The sequence below is a fragment of the Acanthopagrus latus genome, chromosome 8 (genome assembly GCF_904848185.1).
Source record: "Acanthopagrus latus isolate v.2019 chromosome 8, fAcaLat1.1, whole genome shotgun sequence".
Classification (NCBI taxonomy): Eukaryota; Metazoa; Chordata; class Actinopteri; order Spariformes; family Sparidae; genus Acanthopagrus; species Acanthopagrus latus.
In genome coordinates, this window is record NC_051046.1 from 15,045,944 (window position 1) to 15,067,953 (window position 22,010).

The 22,010-nt window shown below is 45.6% G+C and overlaps 1 protein-coding gene across 1 annotated transcript; it reads left to right on the top strand.

Moving 5' to 3' along the window:
- Positions 1-1,813: 1,813 nt before the first annotated feature.
- Positions 1,814-21,708, top strand: nuak1b (NUAK family, SNF1-like kinase, 1b). The gene is made up of 7 exons (XM_037108400.1): positions 1,814-3,159; positions 8,708-8,828; positions 12,984-13,135; positions 14,307-14,372; positions 14,726-14,845; positions 16,499-16,631; positions 17,561-21,708. The coding sequence occupies exons 1-7, from the start codon at positions 2,839-2,841 to the stop codon at positions 18,652-18,654; spliced, it is 2,007 nt and encodes a 668-aa protein (XP_036964295.1). The 5' UTR covers positions 1,814-2,838; the 3' UTR covers positions 18,655-21,708.
- The last annotated feature ends 302 nt before the right edge of the window (positions 21,709-22,010 follow it).

The following is a 22,010-nucleotide window of genomic DNA, read 5'->3' on the forward strand; positions in this document are numbered from 1 at the left end:
AGGTTGCGCAATTTTTTTCATCTGCATCTTGATCCAGATGTGAACTGAGAGAAAGAGAGATAGAGGATAATGTGATACAGAGACAAATAATAGGCAACACTGCTTTATCATAACAACAGATTGTATATCCGCAGTACTGAGTCTTCCAGTTTCCCTTTTGTGAATGATGAATGCTGCCAGGACTTGGAGGTATGGAGTTTTGAGTGAGTTCCTCTCACGCAGACGCAGAACACACAAGCAAGTTGGCCATTGGCCGGGTGTGTTCAAGTGCAGCTCTTTGGCGGATATGAGGCAACCCAACACTCAGCTTTCGTCGTTTGGTGTCATATTGGCTTACAGTTGGTTGATGGTTTTTGTTACCTTACAACGGAGACAGGCTCAGTGTTTCCAGCCTTTATGCTAAGCCAGCTATCGGATGTCTGCAGCTTTAACTTCACCAGACAGAAAATGCTGATGAGGCTGATCACCGCAGGATAAATCTCTGTGTTTTGCAGTATGCTGGAGTTTTTTAAATATAGAGTCTGTGGCAACATCCCTGCGCTGGTACACTGGTAGCAATGCGGTTTGTCAACTAGCAAATATTAGATGGCCAAAGTCATAGGTGGAGCAATCTAAGCATTAAGGGACACCTAGGCAACCGCAAACAGGCTGTCATGATTCATGGCCTTGAGCAATATTTTATCAGTGGAATGATTCTGTTCACCTATTCTGTGTGCAACCATCAGATGTTCTTTTTTATTATTAAGTATATTTTTCTACTTTTGTTAATAGTCACTCCTCTAATTTCCTTTTCCTTGCCCGTCTTGTTAAGAGCTGACTCTGAGAGACACGCATTATAATTCCAGTATATCTGTTCTGATCTGTACTCCTGTAAATGCCAATAAAAGTCTAATCTCATCTAAAATAATCTATATCCTTGGCGTCATAAAGGCATAGACGTTGTTCATCTAATTACTGCCGGGAGGGAGAGCCAAAAGTTTAGTGCTGCAGATTTTAAAGGGGCGCTGTGTAGTTTTGGAGAAGCGATTCAAACTTGATACATTACAATATTAATGAGGTTGTAATGAAAACTCAGATTTATTTTCCCGTAACTGAACAGACAAGCTGTTCTCAGAGGAAGATAAGGTCCCGGAACACTGTTTGAAGCCAGGAAGGTGGCAGGGTCCGCCACATATATACACAGAATGAAATTGTGTTGTCCTCAATGGTCAGTTTTTTATTCAGTTTACTCAGTCATGAAAACAAAGAGTTGTTTATTTAGTTTGTCAATGAAGATCTATCGCTTCCCCCAAACTACATAGAGCACCTTTAAGTAGAGGGAACAATAGAGGGGGGCATTTTTTTGACATTTACATTTTTTAGGGCACTTAGCAGACGCTTTTGTCCAAAGCAACTTCTACAGCAACTCATACACATTCATTCACTGATGAAGGTTGGTGCCATGAAAGGTTGATGGAGAATGATGATTATAACAATAATATCTTAACCTAAAATAATGCATCATGTTTTATTAATTCATTATTCTGTGTATTATTATGAGGGTGTGTGAAATTGGTCTGCATTAATGGATGACAGTGGGGATAAGACAGTGAAGGGGGGGCACACATGAGCCCCAGCTACGCCCCTGATCAGCAGCAGTCGCACTGTACCATAGATGAGGGAGAGAGAGAGAGAGAGAGAGAGAGAGAGAGAGAGAAAGGGGGGACGAGAGCACAAAGAGAGGAGGCAGGAGGCAGGAGGAGAGGACAGGGAAGGAGAGAAGGAGGAGGAGGTCTGCGCAAACTCCGCCTCCGATCTCCGATCCTCTCGCAATCCTTATTCACACTCAACGTTGAGGATAGAGAGAGAAAGGGGAGAAACAAGGAGAAGGGCACGCGAAGAAGAAAGAAGACGCAGAAGACGAAGAAGAAGAAGAAGAAGAAGGGAGCAGCGATCCGAACCATGGCAATATCCAAAACGTCTCAGCTCGAGTCCGATCACCGCGCACCTCCACCGCCGTCGACCACTGCGCGGAGCCTGCAGTCGCACGACAGACCCGAGTCCAGATGAATGGAGGCAGCTGTACCTGGGCCGTGGACAAAATGAGGGTCATCTTCATCCTAAACGCCGGTTTCGTCGCAGCTTTCTCGCCTTTTAGACGTGAGTCGGTGATGTTGGCAGCGTTTAGGACGACTATAGAGAAGGTGAACGAGCCAGAATCAAGCACAGATAGACCATGCCAGGCAATTGAGGAGTAGTGAGGAGATCACACCGATTCATTTTTAGTATTTTTTAATTTTAATTTTAATTTTTTTTTTTTTTATTATTGGGATAGAGCTTGCACATTTATTATAGCCGATACATCATCCTTTTTTTGGTTGTTGTTGTTACACCGGGAGGTGTGTTCAGCTTTTCGGCATGCTGCCTGCTGTCGACATCTGAAAACGCACGTTTTTCAAAACACACACACAAAAAATTGGCACTAGAATACATTTTGATCCTGCGATGTGTCAGGTGATTATAGAGCGATAATGTCCTTTTAGACTGTTTGTGCTTAATCTGTAGTAGATTGATTATATAGCGATAATAACATGAATAGGTAGGAGGAGACAGCTCTGTTCCTTTTTTTGTTTTTGATCAAAGCCCATTGATCAACCGAGACAATCTGGAAATGTTAGTTTCCACATGTAGTAATAATAATAATAATAATATGACCAGTAGGCTACGCGTTATTCCTTGTAATTTATTTATTTATTATTACTATTATTAGACCTATAAGTATTATATTATCGATTTTTTTTTTTTTAGGTAGGTAGTTTGATATATTTAACAGTGGGGAGGGTGTTTGAACGCGTTGAGATGGAAACTGCTTATTTATCGCCCCACCGGGGGGCAACCCGGCCCGCGGCCCAGAGGGGCCAAACCTCTGCGGGCAAGAAACCGGCGGGGGGCGACCTCCACCCTCCAGCTCCGGCTCCAGCTCCGGCTCCGCAGCCATCCCTGCACGCCGGCAACTCACCCGAGGAGACCCCGGCGAGCAGCGATGGGCGGAGGAACTCCGGCGTGAAGAAACACCACCACAAGCATAACCTGAAGCACCGCTACGAGCTGCTGGAGACGCTGGGAAGAGGCACCTACGGCAAAGTCAAGAAGGCCATCGAGCGGCACTCCGGAAGAGAGGTGAGCCACCGAACAGCTGTAAACATCTGCCAGGGGGGCTTTTTGCTTAAGTGCGTACACGCGCTTCATAGACGTGCATGCATCTGTAGTACAAACAACACTGGTCCTCTCAGAGGCGTGTGCACGTCTCCCCCCCCCCCCCCCCACACACACACACACACACTTGCTCTAAAGGGCCCATGGGGGCCGGGGAGCTGTGGCTGCACACGCCTTGTCCTGTGCGGGGCCTCACGACCGGATGCCGGAGTGCAAATCCGGCTACTGACTGACTGATGTGAATGAGTGATCCCAGCAAAGCGAGCATCTCTGACAAACAACTAACAGCCCCCACCAGAGACTAAAACACCAGGGCCCACTCACACTCTTGTGTAATGTTTGAGAATTTTTGACACCCTTTCGGTTTTGTTTTGACATGTTTAAGTGTCAGTGCACTTGCTTTTCGAACCACTTTCTCTTTCTTTCTTATGAAAAAAAAAAAAAAAAAAAAAAAAGGTTGTTGACTGCCTGCGCCATCATAAACAGCCGTCCGCTGTCGTGGCCACGCAGAACCAGCACATCTCTCTAAATAATTTCACGTGCATGTGGCAAAATCTGACCCCTGAGCCCCTTCTGGCAGGACATGAGGAACTTTCCATGCACTGTGAATGCCAGGGGGAAACTTTAGTATAGGTCAACAATGTCCCCCCCCCAATGGTTTCATAGCTCCTGGCGAATGCATGCTTGATAGGGGGACTGTAAAGTCTCTCCAGCAGGGCTTGCTCTCTCTTGGCCTGTCCCACTTGGCTCTTTGTCCTTTTCGTCGGTGTGTTTTCCCATTTATTATTACCATGGTAGCAGCTCTAATGTGAAGCATTGTGCTTTCGCTAGCGTTGGACATGAGCGAGTTTGATGTACTGCTTCCCTAAGATTACTCAAACTGGCTCCAGTAGTTAGTTATTGGGCAATTTATTGGGGGATTATTTTGCTGTATGAGGTCTACGTTTGCTTACATTTGTAGTGTCTCTCTCCAATCACGCTTCAAATCAAATCCTGCTTGCACTGATGTTCAAAATGGCCCACAAATATGGTTCAGAAAGTGCATGAATACAGCCAAACCTTGCACACAGAGGCCATTTATTAGACACACTGAGGTAAAACTAATGCAGTCCAATATATCCTACACAGAGACGTGTCTCTGCTACCTCACCTCACCTCACTGATATAAAGCTGCGGGACAAACTGTAAGAATCGTCTGTCAGCATTCAACAGTTCTTTGTAGGTTCAAAACTCCTGCTGCAAAGTCCTCGGCACCGCGTTCAGACTTAAAATAGCGCGTCAGTGAAGTGCAGCACTTCCCTGCACCACTGTGGGCGTTTGTATATCTTAGGGAAATCCTTTGGGAATCAACGCCTCAGCACACGGAGCACCGGCAGAAAACAGACAGGCGGAGAGAGAGCGTGACGGGCCGGGCGGCCACCTCACGGGCCACGTGTGTCTGGCACCGCGTTGCTGGAGTGTACTTGACCTTTGACCCCGAAGGTGGTCCCTCGTGTCCATGTGGCAGATACAGCAGTGCGGTGAGACTGTTATGCAATCACCCTGACTCCCTGTGCTTTTTCTCCTGTTTCGTTCCACGGACCAAATGAGAAGAGCAGAGAGAGAGAGCAAAGACTGAAGAAGTTTTTGTGCGAGCGTGCACGTGTGGGGCGAGCTGAAGGCGCTGGAGGAAGATTGATTTGATGTGGGCACACTCAGTGTGTCAGCGAAAGTGGAACTGAGCGACCGTCTGTTTTAATCTGCCAAGCCATATGTTGCGCTGCTCGGCGGCTCTGTGGAAACCCAACATTACGGTGCATTTGATCATAGCAAGCCATAGTTAGGATACCTGACACATGCAAAAAAGCCTGTGTGTTTGTGCACATCTCTCTGAGATGCGTTTCATGTTTGTGCACTCGTGAGAGAGAGACTGCGTGATATCTAAATGACTACGGGGGAGGAAGGAAAAAAAAAAGGTTGCGGTGACAGCAGGGCCTAAAATGGGCAGTGACACATGAAAGGCCGTCCACAGCAGGAAATGAGATTGGAGGGGAAGGTTAATATCCTGTATGGGGGATCCATCACAGACAGGAGGGGCTGGTAAGTTAGCACAGAGACACAGGGAAAGCCCACCACCATAACAAGAGAGAGGGGCAGCCTTAGTTAACGGGGTTAGAGAGTCATATTAATATGAGCTTAAAGCACCAGATTACATCACCCCCCAACAATGGATTCACTGGAGAGGTACATGAGAGGGGAAAACACGGACATTCCTCTGCTATATGTGGTGCCGCTGATGAGGTATTCTGATTCCTGGCTGGGTTTGAGAATATAGTTCTCTGGAAAACTGACGGGCCTCTTCCTCCCACTCACTCTCTCTTCCCCCCCCCTCCTCCTGTCCTAACTCTGAGTCAGACACAGACACACACACACACACACTCACTCGCCACAACAGATGATCATGATCTTTAGAACAGGCAGGGAAGGGTGAACTTGTGATGAATACTTCATCTATTTTAATGGCCTGAGAAAACGCAGGAAGATGTCAGGCTCCAGTGAAGCAAAACATGGACTTTCACTTCAAACAAGCCGTGTGTTGCGAATGAGCGGAGGGGCGGGGGGTCCAGACGAGGCCGGCCCCATACCTGGCAGGGGCCGGCGTGGGCAGTAGTGCGATGCCTGTTTACTGTGAGTGACAGTAATAGGGATCCACTTAAGGACAAGCGTAGCTGTGTCAGCCAGCCAGGCCAGCTGGCAAGTGGCTGATCTGCAGTCCTGTTTAATGATCCACATCGGGGTCAGGGCAGGGGAACACGAGGAGATACACAACAGATACCTGGCTTTGTCTCAAGCTCGGTGTGGGAGAGCTGGCTCATTCAGCGAGGTTCAGCGTACAGCGTGGAATTAAGATCGCGGCTGTTAAAGGCTGATTATGACCCTCGCAGGAGAAAGTTTATTTGCCTGCGTGCGTGTTGCTTTTGTTGGCACTCTCTCAGTTGTTGCCTAGGTTAATGAATTCCTGACATTAAATCCAGGAAGGTGACTCACGCGTTCTGAACGCTGAGGTCAAAAAAAAAAAAAAAATGCTCCTCACATTTTGGGGATCAGCGATAAAATGTTGATGAATCTGATGAGGTAAGGGAAAACATCGGCGTTAAGACACAAAACAACTTTGACCAATTACAGACGCAGCTCAGGACCCCCTGCACCCTGTCTTGTTTATTATGGTATCGTTTCTTTAAATTCTATGTAATCAAGGCCACGCTCTGGAAGGGAACTATTCCGGTTTGGGGTTATTTTTATTGATGTACACGGTAATTAGCTTGGCACTCGCTACTGCCTGCGGTTTGCGCTGCATGAAATAAAGCCGGGCTCCTCAGAATACTACCGCTCGGCAAGGAGAGGACAAAAGTTTAAACTAACAGAATTCAGAGCAAACAGACTCTATACCGGCCTGATCAAAGCCAAACCAGGGACTCAATCCAGAATGTTTAGGCTACAATTATAGTGACATGTGCTAGCCTGTGTACTCTCGATTGGTTTATTTGGAGGAGGCCGCTAACCTCTCATTTAAGGAGTGCAAGGCTAGAGGTTTGAATGTATCCAGTTGCGGCGGAGCCTGTACCCCGGTGGCAATGTCATGACGGCGAGGAATCTCTCAAATCAAGTGGAGTTGTTGACTGCTGAACCTCCTACAGCAGGCCCGTTGGCAAGGCAAGCAGAGTGAATCACTTCCTCGACTCCTGCCCGTTCTACTGATCCCTCCATAAAACTCCCAGCAGGCCAGCTTTCTTTTTTTTCTTTTTTTTTTCCTGTAAAGTAGGCCATTAGCTGTTAATCAGAATGACTAAAAATAAGAGAGTGGGTAGTGATTTAATGACTTCTCAAGGAGTTTTTGACATGGAAGGAAACGCGACTGTGAAGGTGAACGCTGACGTCTGAGTTATGGAGGAGCACGCTGACCTCTGTGCCTCCCTGCCCTTCCTTCCGACACCATGAATATTTAACACCTTGCACGCCTTCTTTTTACTTGTGATGGTTGGTCCATCCATTTTGGCGCAGACTGAAATATTCCAACAACTATTGCAACGATTAGTCAATTAATTAATTTGCTGGATCGAAAGAAGAGTAATCCCCAACTGTTTTGACAACTGATTCATTTTTTCAGGCATTGCTCAAACAAATATAGTTTAACATTTCCTGGTTCCAGCTTCTTAATTCTGAGGATTTGCTGGTCTTCTTTGACATTTTGGATAATAAACGAAGAGTCTTTGGGTTTTGGACTTAATTGGATTGACAACAAAAGCTATTGAAAGAACGCTTTTGAATCTGGGAAACTGTGATAAGCATTGTTCACAATTTTTGACATTTCATAGACACGCAGCCCAATTGAGATCAAATCTCAGAGCCACTCAGTGTCCAGAGGATGAAGCTTACTGACTTTGGTTATTCCTAGCCCCGCCATGTGGTTCACATTTGTGGTTTTGAAAGAAATATCTCCACAACTATTCAATGGATTGGAAATGTTGCACAGATATTCAGCGCCCCGACTAGATGAACTGCAGTAACTTTGAACTTTTTTCTCTGGTGCCATCATCAGGCCAAGATGTAACACTTTAAGACTTTTATGACTGAACATCTGCAAATCTTATGACATTCCCATCAGCCTCAGCTGCATGCAAGACGCTAAACTAAGATGATTAATATAAACCTGCAAACATGAACATTGTCATTACGGGCATGATAGCAGCGCTGTGTACTAGCTATAAAATCTGTTGTTTTTTTTTCCACAGCAGCTGCTTTCAGACAGTTGCCATGGAAACCCCCCTTGTTTCCCCCGTGTGAATCTGACTCCTGATCTCTCTGTTAGAGACGGGTCGGGGGCGCAGATAAGGAACCCAGCCCAAACACTGACTAATGCCTGGTTAAATGCAGGCCCAGGCCCTGAAGGAGTCAAAGCAAGCCTTCCATTATGGCACCACGTGTCAGGTTGTTTTCCTCAAAGGGAGCACAAAGAGAGCCCCGTCATTTTAGTTCGTACAGAAAAGAGGTCGAGGTAAATTACACAGTGTGAGACGAAGACGACACCACCTCCACCTTCTTGAGTCATCTGGCTGTGGATGTCGAGAAAAGAAAAAGGGCCTGGTGATGATGAGCTCAAAGGGTGACAGAGAGGCCGTGTGGGGCTCCTGAGAGCAGAGGTACACGCGGTTGATGAAGTGCACAGAGTTTATAAGGGAAAGAACATGTTGCAATACGGACTGAGTCGGCTCACATGTTTTTCAGACAGGCAGACGTCACGTGGTGCACTGTACAGAGACATGTCCTCTGTAAAGTTCACTGATAAGATAAAGGATGTGAGTTATATGTGTCGTCCTTTTGTCTTCTCTGGTCAAGTCCCTTCCCAAGTTATGTCAACATTTCTATGCCTGTGTTTCGGTTACTTTCAAGGCTTCAATTGCTTAAAAAATATGTTACAGTTTTTGTTTCTATACGTCATCTGATCAAGGCGTCCTCTGTCCTCTCCCTCCAGGTGGCTATCAAGTCGATTCGGAAGGAGAAGATCAAGGATGAGCAGGACATGGTTCACATCCGCAGAGAGATCGAGATCATGTCATCCCTCCGCCACCCACACATCATTTCTATATATGAAGGTGAGAGTCACGCTTTCATTTGACTTGAGCGCACATGACCAAAAAACACGCATGTCCAGAATTCACACCTCGCTCGGCTCACTCGGCACTTGTGGCAGAGCTGCAGGATTGTCGTGTTATGACATGCAGATGTCATAATAAGACCTGGACTACAGCTCTGGGATGTTATTCATCTTCTCTGCTCCGTCTGGCTGCCTGGGCCAGTAAAAGTTTGGATGGCTTTGACAGTGTGCATCTGGACCTCTCTGAATGCGCGCGTGTGTGTGCGCGCATGTGTATGTGTTGAACGTTTGTGTGTGTAAGAGCAGTGGTATTCTAAGGGATTGCCTCTCCCACATCTAAGAGGTCTCATCTCTTGTCTTCCCTGGTCTTGATCTCAGGGCCAGACATCTGCTGATGCTTAGAGACAACTGCAGCTGGGGCCCAGACTGTTCTTGTGCGTGTGTGTGTGTCTTTGCATTTGAGCCTGTGTGCATGGCATTGTGTGTTTAGCTGCGGAGACACAGGATTGACCCCAGTCACCCAGGCCTGCACCCTGTCTGACTCTGGTCCAGTGCTATGCAGAGGGAGGCCTTAAGCCTTCCCTGAAGCAACGTCAACTTAAATCTACCCCAGGAAGCAACTCTCTAAATATCAAAGCCTTCAAGTCAGGCTTAAATGGCTCACTTATTTACTCTTGGGGACCTCCTTTTTTTCATATGAATCCTTTTGAATGACCTTAACCTTGCTCAAAGAAAACATAGATTAGAATTGATGGTAAGTGTAAAGGTTGAACAATTCCCATTGAATTCTTTCAACATATTGCTCGCAATTAATCATCCCTCATAATGTCGTCTGGGCCTATGTGCAGGCAATTAAAGTCACAAGGCGCTGCAGTGTGAGTCGGTTTCATATGATTTGTGGCGCGTGACTATTTTTGTGCCTGTGTCAACAAAGCAACGGTTTCTATGACCTTTACAGGATAGCTGCCCTGGCACAATAGCAGCCGGTTGTGTGCCACTGCCCAGACTGGTCCGTCGGCCTCAGAGTCCGCGGCTCGTTATCAACAATGTGTGACAAACATCGCTGTTTGTCATGGGAACGTGCCAGCAGTCAGCTGGAGGGCTGAGGTGCAGCCGAGGTTGATGTGTTTTGCAGGAGAATGATTAAAAAGAACGCCAAGCTTTGTAAACTCCGAGAAGGCCGTATGTCGTTCTAATGTGTGCCGCCGCCGCCGCCACACCGACCAACTTCGCCAGACTCGTTGCCCTCGTTCTCTTTCTCTCTTTCTCTCTCTCCTCAAAACCCAGCGTTTACTGTTGTGGCCTGGCCTCCACCCAGCCTCGCTTCAGAGACATATAGGAGGCCCCAAGATTTGTGTATCCGGCAACACCCTCTTCAACAGCCCCTGCTAACTGCCTTGTGTGAAGCAAAGCTGAACCAGATGCGTGAGCGAAGATGGATTTGTACCACTCCCTCACATTCTGCATCCATCAGCATGCTGTGCAGGGATTTTGCTCTCCGCTCCTCAGGCATAACTAAGTACCCCAGTGCCCCCCTTTTTAAACAAACAGTCAACCCCGAGGAATGCTGTAAATGCAAAAACTGACCCAAATGTTAGAAGCATGTACATGCACTGTACGTAGTGACCAGTGACGTGAAGGCATAGTTTGACGTTCTTGAAAATAGACTTTTCTTATACCTTCTGTGAAATGTTAGATGAGAAGATAGACACCGCTCTTGTGTGTGTGCAGTGAGTATGATACCACAGCCAGCACCGTACAGCACTGTACAGATATGTAGTGTGTAGAGTGTTTTTGATCTTCTCAGCTAAGTATCAGCAAAAAAAAAAAACAAACAGTAAAAGCAATTATATTTCCAAAAATATCAAATCACTCCTTCATGAGCAAAAAGGGAAATAAGAAGGTGATCTAACTTTAGAACAGACATAAAACCATAAACCCCATTGTGAGCCATAATTGTTATGGCACTCATTATCCAGCATTCTTAAAAAGTGACATAAGCCTCGATGTTTCTAAACTGGAGATGTTTTGTTGTGGAAGCAACAAAGTAGCACTGAAGTTGTTGTGGCATCAGTTCAGACCAACAGTCAGGTGGTATTTAAACATCTAAACCAAACCAAACTATTGTCTATCAGTAGCATAGTAATAGTAAATTGTAAGTCAATAATATAGTTAGTTAGTTATAGTTAACAATTGTATTTCACAAGTCCTGTAGGGCTGCAAACTAACAACCATTTTCATTATGGATGAATCTCGATGATTTTCTTCACATTTAATTGATGAAAAAAATCGAAAAAACGCTCATCACAGTTTTCCACACAGCCCACAGTGACGTCTTTAAATTGTGTCATTTGTCCAGCGAACAGTCCAAAACCCAATGACTCATCGCCCATTATCATAAATGACAATGAAAGGCGTGCTGCCTACATCTGAGAACCGTCATCAGAATAGTTTGCGATTCAAGGTGCGCTATGTAGTTTTGGGGAAGAAATTTTAATCAGAAGATCTAATAAATCTAATCTTTTAAATAAATTCTTTCTTATTTGATTTTCATGATTCAATAAACTATCTACCTTTCTTTTCTCCCTTGAGGACTTATTTACCCTGTAATGGAGAAAATAGATTAATTTTTGTTTGTATTATTACCTTATTTATATGTAAAATGTTATGAATCTGAGCTAAAATTTTTCTTCCAAAACCGCATAGTGCACCTTTGATTTTATTTTAAAGGACTAGTCGTCTGGTAATTGCAGCTCTATTGTTCTATATCACAGTTTGTAACATTTCTCTTCTTCGCATTCCTAATCAAGCTTGCAACAGTGGTCCATCATCAGCGCAGGCATTCGGACAATAGGTGTTAATTAGTCAGACGTGAGGGCTTGATCTCTGAACAAAAGCTCAATGAGTGACAGCGAGGCTGTAGTGGTGGCTGTCTTACCCAACGGGCTGTAACAAACCCGAGTTATGTAAGCCAGGTAATTACTTCACCGCCAGGGGTCAAAGGTAAAAGGGAGTGCAAGCTGAGAGCTGGCTCTCCAAGCACAACCCCAGCAGATCACTGTGAAAGTCACCCCAGGTCACAGCTCTGTCCACCAATCAGAGGGCTGGAACTGCTCTGCCCACGCGGGTGCTTGGCTTACATCCCCGTCTGTTGCTTCACGAGCAGACGGACAGTCACAATCAGGGAGCATTACAATCACTCAATGACTCTGTGTTTTTGTAGAGGATTATATCTTTAAAAGGAGCCTGGGAGGAGGAGGGTGGGGAAAGTGGTGTGACAGACTATGAAGGTGCTCACTCAAGGGTGCAGAAAGCAGAGGCCCTCAACCCCGGTGACCCTGCTGTGTGGGAAAATCCACCCACACAATACAGAGCAACATGGCTGACTGTGTTGTTGTCATCTCCTCAGTATTCCCTCTGTCCTTCTTCTTCTCTCTATCTCTCTGCCATAACCATTTTCATTCCCTTCATGCCAAGGCGCTGGGAGAGACGCGCATGATGCCAAGTTAAAATTATACACCAGGAGGCTGAATGCTGACACAGAATGATATGTTTGGTGACTGCAGCTGGATGGTAAAACAACTGCAGCAACATTACTTTCGCCAATCACCAGACGTGTTATCGGATGGACTCTGTACGGCGGCTGAGAATGTGGGAGCGTGTTGTGAAATGTGTTGACGTGATGTGAAGTTGAAGCCTGACGCGTCAAGGGCATCGCTTGACACTTGCGTTGTGCCCTCTTTTTCTGTGAGGCTAACTCTCCTTGACTCGGGCTGCTGCTTTCTCTCTGTTTTTTCGCTGCGCTCCCCTCGCTCTGGTCTCTGAGGAGTGGGCTTGATTGAGTTAACAAACCCCTCCCTGCAATGTAGTATAGGAGCCAGACGCACGAGGTGGGGCTCGGGTGATGTAACCCTGCGAGAAAGTGTAGAGATGTAATGTGCTCCTCTGGAATTTGGACTCCTGCTCCAAAATTGAAAGCGAGGGGGGCTGTTTTGCTCATTTTTTTTTTTTTTTTGCATAACAGAGTCCATTTCTGATTTTAACATGACAGAATGAACCTGGATTGACCTTGTAATGTGTCCTCCCGTCTCTCTTGCTGTCATGTTTTCCTGAAAAATGACATTAATGGACTCCAATTGTTTTCTTATTACAGTGTTCGAGAACAAGGACAAGATCGTGATTGTGATGGAGTACGCCAGCAAGGGCGAGCTGTATGACTACATCAGCGAGCGCCGGCGCCTGAGCGAGCGGGAGACGCGACACTTCTTCAGACAGATAGTCTCCGCCGTGCACCACTGCCACAAGGTGAGAAAACCCATACTGTATCAATGTGCATACTTTTTTTTTTTTTGGTCACCTTAAATCCCCCTTTGTCTCTCTCACACACACGCACACCCAAATTTTGTTTTCCAAGCCGAAGCATGCTCTTTGTAACATTAACCATGCACCTCCAAAGTCAGCCTTCCAGCCAGTTAATCTGCAGGCCCAACACAGTATGCTTTTCTTGGCGTGCTGGTTTCAGGGAGTCATCTGTTTCTGAGTGAAGATGAAACACAGGCCAGTTTAATTCAAGCTTACGCTCCGATTACAGAGCACCAAACAGGCTCGGCATTAATTCTGTCCTCATCTGTCGACACGCTGATGGATGTCCCGAGATACCCCCGGAGCCCCTCCCCAGAGATCCAGCCCCGGCCGCACCCACTTCGACCCATGTTCCACACCTCGCTAACTCCCTTCTATAACCCCCAAGGTCCCAGGGCTTGTTTGGGTGGGCTCCCCTCTTGTCATGCTCGTCCCAGCTGTAGATAGAGATGACGTCATGATGCCTCGGATAGGAGAGTCCCAGACAGCCACGAATGATGAATCATCACTACCAAGCACTACCTCCCGCCGGGTGGGGTGGTGTGAGTCACTGACACAACAAGCAAGAAAACATTTCTTCCTTGTATCCACCAATCAGGCTCACGCGAACACAAGCTTCCTGCCAGGCAGTCACCAATGAGTGGTGCGATGCAGAACGCAACCCTCGAGGTGGGGGGCTGATGGGTGAAGTCACTCCTCCGCATCTATGCTGGGTGCTGTCTGTCTGCATACCACATGTTAATGTCCGGGGTGATTTTTTTTTTTTTTTTTAAACCCAGAGCATTAACTGCAAAGTTGTTTTTTAATCCTGAGATGCTGTGAGAACATCATTCATACAGGCTGGTAATTACAGGCTCATGTTTATTTGACACATGTGAGTCGGTTTGAAAAGGAAAATGGCAGCAGATGTCAGCATAAAGACCCCAGAGGGGACAAGACCAATTAAAGCGTACTAGACCAACAGGCTGCATTGATTTCCCCTGAGAGCTGTGAGCTAGCTTTGTCGGAGTAAATCATCTCTTAATACAATGGACTGTTTATTACCTGGATAGATGAATAACACACCGATAGATGGACCAATCATTATAATTTTTTTTTTCTAATTGTCTTTCAGAATGGAGTGGTGCACAGGGATCTGAAACTGGAAAATGTGCTACTGGATGAAAACTGTAATATTAAGGTAAGATTTGCTCCTTGATTTGTGCTGCAGGGCTATAAAACCTGAATTCAAATGATCTTTTTGATTAATGCAGAGCTGCAACAGATAGTTGTTCAGTCAATTAGTTGATCACAAGAAAATTAATCGCCAACTAGTTTGATAATACATTAAACATTTCAGTCATTTATCAAGCAAAATGTTGCATGTTTTCTTGTTCCAGCTTCTTAAATGTACATGTTTTATTTGACATTTTTGTTTTGGACTGTTGGTCGGACAAAAGAAAACATCTGAAGATGCCACTTTCAGCACTAGGAAATCAGAGCATTTTCCCCCTTTTTTTTGGTTTGTTGACATTTTCGCCTCTGCTTCCACAGATTGCTGACTTCGGGCTGTCCAACCTCTACCATAAGGACAAGCTTCTACAAACCTTCTGCGGCAGCCCGCTCTACGCTTCACCAGAGATCGTCAATGGGAGACCGTACCGTGGCCCAGAGGTGAGACCCAGTGAACCAGAACATGACAAAGACTGAAACCACAGCTGTTTGTGTGTGAGCTTAATATTCAGGACATGATTTCCTTTTTATGCTTCCATCATTATCATCATCATTATTGTCCTCCTTGGCTGTTAAATGTGGTGTGAAGTTCTTTTAATCATTATTATATCACCGGTGATTATCATCGTCACGTAAGGCCATGCACAAAGAGGCGGATAGGCTTCATTTTTTTTGTCTCTTTGATGGGATTACTATTAGTCTCCAGTCAAAGGGAGGTCTCTCTTGCAGCTCCCCAGCAGGTCCACAGATACCGTCTGCGTCCCTCCCCTTCCTACAGTGCTTTGGTTCCTTTGAAGTGAGGAGCTGGAGGATAGTTTTTGCTCACTTTCTCATCATCTTAATGGGGTCGGAATGAGCCCCACAACCTCAAAAAGACGCTTATGGTCAAAGTCGAATAGTTTTGGTGAAACAAAGAGTGAAAAAGTCTCCCCGAAGCCGCATATCTGGCCGCCCCAGAGTCATTGTGAAGGGCGTTGTCTTTGAAATTGCATAAGTTACACAAAACAAAGCAACAGCGGGAGGGAAAAAACTCGCATTTTTAGATATTCAACTTCAACCGTTCAATTTAGCGTAATTCACTATAATTTACTCCAGAGTGCTAAAAACTACAGCAGTCCGATTGCAATCGAAATTACAGAACCTCGGTTGGGGTGAGGCCACAAATTACAGCAAACACAGGCAACGAAAATAGAACACAACAATAGTGCGTGCCCTGTCTCGCCCTTGGGAATGGACCAACGGCAACAGGAGAGTGAAACATTCTTGATGTGGGTCCAGATTCTTAGAGGAAGTACACCAGCTCCCTAACTGGCCCTATCTGATTTCCCCTTCCTAGACTATGTCTCAAAGCTTCAGCATACCGCCATCAGAAGCACATTCCACTTCGTCTCATCCTCCTTTTAACCGCAGTCTACACACGTCACATTTGACTCTTTGTCTCGCAAACACACACTGAGACAGGTCATCTGTGTGTCTCTGGCGAGTCGTCAGGAGCCAGGATATCACTCTGCCATCTCTGCCGGACTCATTACCCCCCTCTCGTTCCCACCACTTCCCACGTGGCTCTGCACCTCCTCATGCCCCAGACACAAAGTCTTATGCAACCGCTTCCTTAGAAAGCCACATTGCATTAGGTTGGTGGTCAGAAAGTGCTTGCTTCTGCCCGACAGAGCAGGAGAGAGAGGGGGTTGAAGGAGAGGATTTATCTGTGTGGAAACAGGCCATTTCCCACCAGATTACTGGCATTCGTCATTACTTCTACTAGAGACTCACAGGAGAAGTGCTGCGGTGTCACAGCCTCTCCAACAGAGATGCTCTTGTGTGAAGAAAGTGATTGCGGTGCTTTTTATAGGCAAAGTAAACTCAAGAGTGCAACTCAGAGGTCCGTACTGATGTTTTAGCCGAGCTGGGCTCATTACACACCTCTTATTTTAATGGCAGGAATCAGTAATCAGAACAGGACTGCAGCAGGAAGGCAGCGTTTCCATTACATAATGCCAGATCAAACACACCTCAACTTTTTGTTTATCTATCAGATGTCTCATTTGACAGTTGACTGAGCTGTTCCGTGACCATTTTTTTTGCCGTCACCAGGTGGACAGCTGGGCTCTGGGGGTGCTGCTGTATACCCTGGTCTACGGGACCATGCCATTCGATGGAGGAGACCACAGGAACCTCATTCGCCAGATTAGCAACGGCGAGTACAAAGAACCCACTCAGTCTTCAGGTACTGCAGTACACGCTGTTTGTTTATGTACTGTTTTCTCATGATGCTGGGGAAGTACACCTGATCCCAGTGCCCTTTATAAATCCATGTCATAAACTATACTTAGCAAATCTAGTTCAGCCAGACCACAAATAGAGTCAGAGGGGCGCACCACTTGTCGGAAAGTGAAACCACTGACCCCTGACTTTCTGTCCATACAGTGTACAGGACTCACTTCTTTATGTAAACTCCAGAAAATACTTGAAAGTCTTTGAGACGTTGGCCCATAAACCACTGAATGGAATATGGATCAGAGGTGTGTCAGTGTACACCTACTGTAGAATCTGCCCCATCCATTGTGTATGATTCTTAATGGCCTTTTTGTCCAGACAGTATCAAGAAACTCACTAACATCAGCTGAGCCACAAACCTCTACATGTTTTATTTATCTAAAGTGTTCAGATTCTCAGTTTTAATGCAGGGACTGGAATGCAAACTTCAATGTGAAAATAGTTAACTTTTTTTTATTGAGTTCTGAATGTAATTTAACAGCAAAGACATTCATATGGTGTGAATTTTGTTGCGTTATTTAACTCGGGATGCATTGCTGCGGTTTATAAAGATCAATGGAGAAATAATCATTTGAACTATTTAGTGGCTAATACTTTTTGTTAGGAAACAAAAGCGCTGTGGTTGTTTTTTCAAAGCCTTTAAATTGCATAAATGGAACCTATCTAAAAAAAACAAAAAACTAAACTAAACTAGGATGTCAGAAACAATTTTATCATCAACTGTTCTATTGTTTCATGAAAACCCACATCAACCACAGCCGGTTTCATAGTTATGAATTAAGACAGCCTCGACCTCCAGTAGTCTGTTATAGCATGTATGTTATATTATTGAGTCGTATGAGATAGTTTATGGATTGTCCCTGTTCTGTTTCCTGCTAGATGCCCGTGGACTGATCCGCTGGATGCTGATGGTGAACCCTGAGCGCCGGGCCACAGTGGAGGACATAGCCAACCACTGGTGGGTAAACTGGGGCTGGAAGAACAGTGTGTGTGACTGCGAGACCCAACGCGATCATGGAGGCTCGCCCATGCTGGCCCGCTTCATCGACTGGCAGAACCGCACTGAGCCACGTGGTTCTGGAGCCAAAGCTGCAGCCATGCCCCAGCTGCTGCGCCAGAGGCCCAAAAAGTCCAAGAAGGAAAATGTGGAGGCGGGACAGACCCACTGTGGAGCAGAGGACAAGCCGGGTCTAAAGAGACCCAAGGGGATCCTGAAGACCAGGGTTACTGAGGAGCAGCAGTCTGCCAGTCTGGAAGAGGTGGAGTTGAACCAGGTGGCGCTGCCTCAGCAGGCCGAAGTTGGACAGGAACCCTCGAGCCCAGATCGGGAGGAGGAGGAGCCAAGTCTAGGAGAGGGCTCGCCAGCGAAGATGGTGCCCTCTCTGCCCAAGAAAGGCATCTTGAAGAACAACCAACAGCGGGAATCAGGGTACTACTCCTCACCAGAGCGCAGCGAGTCCTCCGAGCTTTTGGGAGGCGCCAGTATGTCTCTGCTAGCGACCTCCCCGCCGAAGAGAGTGATGGGGAGAAAGGGCATCTTGAAGCGAAACGGCAAGTACTCCACCTACAGCGGGCCTCCTTCAGCAGCAGCGGTGGCCGGAGTCCTTGGCGAGCCTCCTCCTCCAACTGACTCTGGTCTGTCCCGCAGTCAGAGTCGGCCCTCCAGCATCGTCGGGGAGGACAGCTCTGTCCTGTCCCTGTCACCCACCTCCCTCAGTGGGGCTGAGTGGCATCCCTCCACCCCCCACCTCCGCCCAAACATCAGGGCCTGCGTCTCAGCTGAAAACCTGCTGCAGCTCGCCAATTTCAAGGGCTTCCAGGCTGCCCCGCCTCACCAGGGACCCAAGTTCAGCCGTGGCCCCAAAACGAAAGGCTCCCCGGGGGACAATGGCAGCTTCTCCTTGCTGGGGGACCTGGAGGACATGACTCAGGTGTACCAGCAAGCCCTGGACATCAGCAGCAACCTCACCTAACAGATGGGTGGCGGAGAGAGAAGAAGCCGATGGAATTGAACATGGCTGTGTGTGTGTTCGTGTGTGTTCGTATGTGTGTGTGTGTGTGTGAACAGATGTCTATGGGTTGCTTTAAACGACCAGTGTGTTACTGGGATACACCTTTTGGGGAGTTGTGGTTTTCTAAATGGGGGTGAAATCTTGATGGAATTGATATGTCCCCACACACACGTACACACACACAGATGTACACACTTAGGTGCACTTCTCTGGCCGGAGGAAATTTAGTTAAGGTTTTGTGAACAAGGGAGAGAAGGAGCTGGCACGAGAGAATGCCACCCAGTCTGCTTTCCCGGCCCGCCCATAGACATTGCTGTGTTCAACATGTTTACATATTCAGCAAGAAGGCAAGTTAGAATCACAAACGCAGCAACCAGAAACTGGTTGGCTCTCCTCGTACACCACCCATTTTGAGTTTGAGTTTACAAAAGCACCTTAAAACTCACACAGAGCACATGCTTTTGTGATCTTTACTTCCTTTAGAGAAAAAAAAAAATACACGAAACAAACCAGGGTCTTGTTCCAAAAATAACTGACATTGCTGATTATTTATTAATGTTTTCGTAGCTTTTAGTTATAACTGGTGGGCGCTGGCTGTTACTGGAAGAGTTCAAAGCTCCTTGTGTCCAACTCTTTGTGTGGATCTGACATATATAATTCCTCAATGATGAGAAACATATATATACTCAGCATATATAAGAACGTCTGCGCTTGTAAAACACGCAGGCAAATATACCTTCATAAAAGCGTATGTCCTATATATGTGTATGATACTAGGGAATATGTAGGAAGTGCCTTTTTTGATTCATAGTAAAAATTATGTATGTCATTTCCTTAAAGTGGAGGGAAAAGCCAGGCCAACCTGTCACCAGTTGTGCTTTTTTTAATTTTTTTTTTTTTTTTAAACATTTTTGAATGTGGAGAGAGACCCAGGGCCTTCAGCACACAGCCGACTAGCTTTACTTGTTTTGAGGTTGATCTCAGACAGTCGAGATCAAACAGTCTCGTCTGCTCCCTCCCGTTTCTTCCACAAGTAGAATCACACACAGATATGCCAGGATCCACAGACCCTCCTCCTCTGTGTTCTTTGTCAGTGTTCGAGCCCATAGTTTGGTTTGTCAGCAGTTTAGGTGGCTCGGGTGAGCACAGATATGCTGGCAGCGCCCCGAGGTCTGGAGGGACTCACCTAGCAGGACATTTAGCGAAGGGGAGATGGCGCAGACACCATCTCACAGTCCTGGAATGTCCCTGGCTCTCTCAAACCTCGGTTGTTTCATGTTTTCGAGGCTACCTGGTAAAACAGGCTGTTTAGTGAGAGATTCAGGGGTTTTTTTTGTTTGTTTTGTTTTTAGCCAAAGACGCGTAAGGTTTCCATTGTCAGACCAGTTAATATTTTACCCAAAGCTCTTCAAAAAGAGCCAAGTAAGGTGGTTTGTTTTAGCCTGCTGATGACACAGCAAATTCCTCAGACAAAGGCTTGAGACGTGTTGGTGCTGGAGATCTCTATCAGCCCCGACTCAGCACAGGTGGAGCTGCGGTCCGTGCTCAGCCCTCCAGCTGTGTATACTAGTCCATTATGTCAACGAAGCACAATTAGCCAGCTATTGTTTTCATTTGACAGAAAGAGAGAGGCGGCGTGTCGAGATTTATAGCTAGAGGGAGAAGAAAAGAGTGTGAAGAAGTCGATGCATGAAAAGACGATGAGATCAGAGAGGACTTTCCTGCCGGAAAGGTCGAGGAGTAAGCGTTTCGAAGGAATTGTAATGTAGATTAGTGAAAGTAAAGAAAGTGAGTAGAAAGAGTAGATGGAAAGTTTTTTTGTTGAATACCAAAGATGTGATGAGGTTTTGACATGATTCAGGGGAATGGATAGGTCAGGGACTAACGAGAGTCTTTTGGATTTAGGGAATCCCCATTGGTGAATGAAATCATCCCAACACTGGCTCTGCCTCATGTTTTGTTTTCTTTTTCTTTTTGAGCTTTTATTTGAGATGCCGGAGGCTGTTGATACAGCTTGTCCGCAGGGTCGGTCAGAGTGTGTCCTGTGGGTTCTCTATGGCCTTTGAAAGTGTGTTCAACAGCAGCAGAAAAGTGGAAGAACGGTTGACTGACATCATCCAAAATATCAAATGATGTGGATGGAAAACCATCGCAGTAGATGACCCAGAGGAAATAGATCACATGTGGAATGTTTCCCTCTTGTGTGAAGGAAAGGTCCTGGGTAAGGATTCAAATGAAAGACCCGGCGCGTATTATATTGCATTTTATTGCCTTTTGTATTGCATTTTATTGTCAACTGGATTTACAGTGAGAAAATTATACTATGTTAGTATTTTGTTTTATTATGCCTCTGTTTTTGATTTTCCAAAATATAAGAAACTTTATATTGCTTTATGTTATGGCAGAAAAAATACTTCCTTCCTTGAAGTATTCGAATTTCTCTCCAGAAGCAGACACGTTTGATCTGAAATTGGTGTAGTGTCAGCTTTCCCCTGTTTTGATACGAAGCTACAAACAACCTCCAAATGGCAAAACCAACTCTTACAGATGAATTGAAACAGGTCAAAATGCAAGAATATCCACTAATGCATCAACAGCTGACTCTATGAGAATTGCATTTCCACCTCTACCAAAGCAGGGGGGCTCCACACTGCTGGAACAACACCAGGAGAAAAAGGAAATAAAGCAATGGAAAGAATCTGATGATGAAACTTTAACGCTGCCAAACTGGAATAAGTGGTGCATATCTGTTAGTTAGCAGAAAGTCTAATCATAGGAAAACTTGACTGGATATTGTTATGACAATAATAATAATTTAGTATTATTATGTTATTTAAGTATTATTTTTTGTTATGGCTCAATACTATTGTTGGCTATCGCCACAGTTTTGGTTTTATTTGATTTTTTTTTTGTCTGTTGGTGATCCTGGACTGCCAAGGTGGATTAAGTTGTGTGCCTTTGGTATCTTTTATGAACAATTTTTTTTTTTTTTTTTTTTTTGATAATGAAAAATTACTATCAATGTGTTTTTATACGTGTATTTATTGGTGATCAAGCCATTTAATTTGTTCTCAAAATACTCCCTGTTCATGCTTCGGCCCGCTTCGGACTGTGTGTGTGTTGTGCTCAGACGGACTGCACACAAAAATATGACTCGTTTGTTTCAAATAGAGTGGTATCATCTCATCGTGAATGCAGTGGCCAAGTGTGTTTTTTATTTTTTTTTTTAAGTGACAAATTCAATAGCATTTCCTGAAATCCTGTAAAAATGTCTTAATTCATCCATCGGGGTGTATTTCTACTCAACACGATGCCTC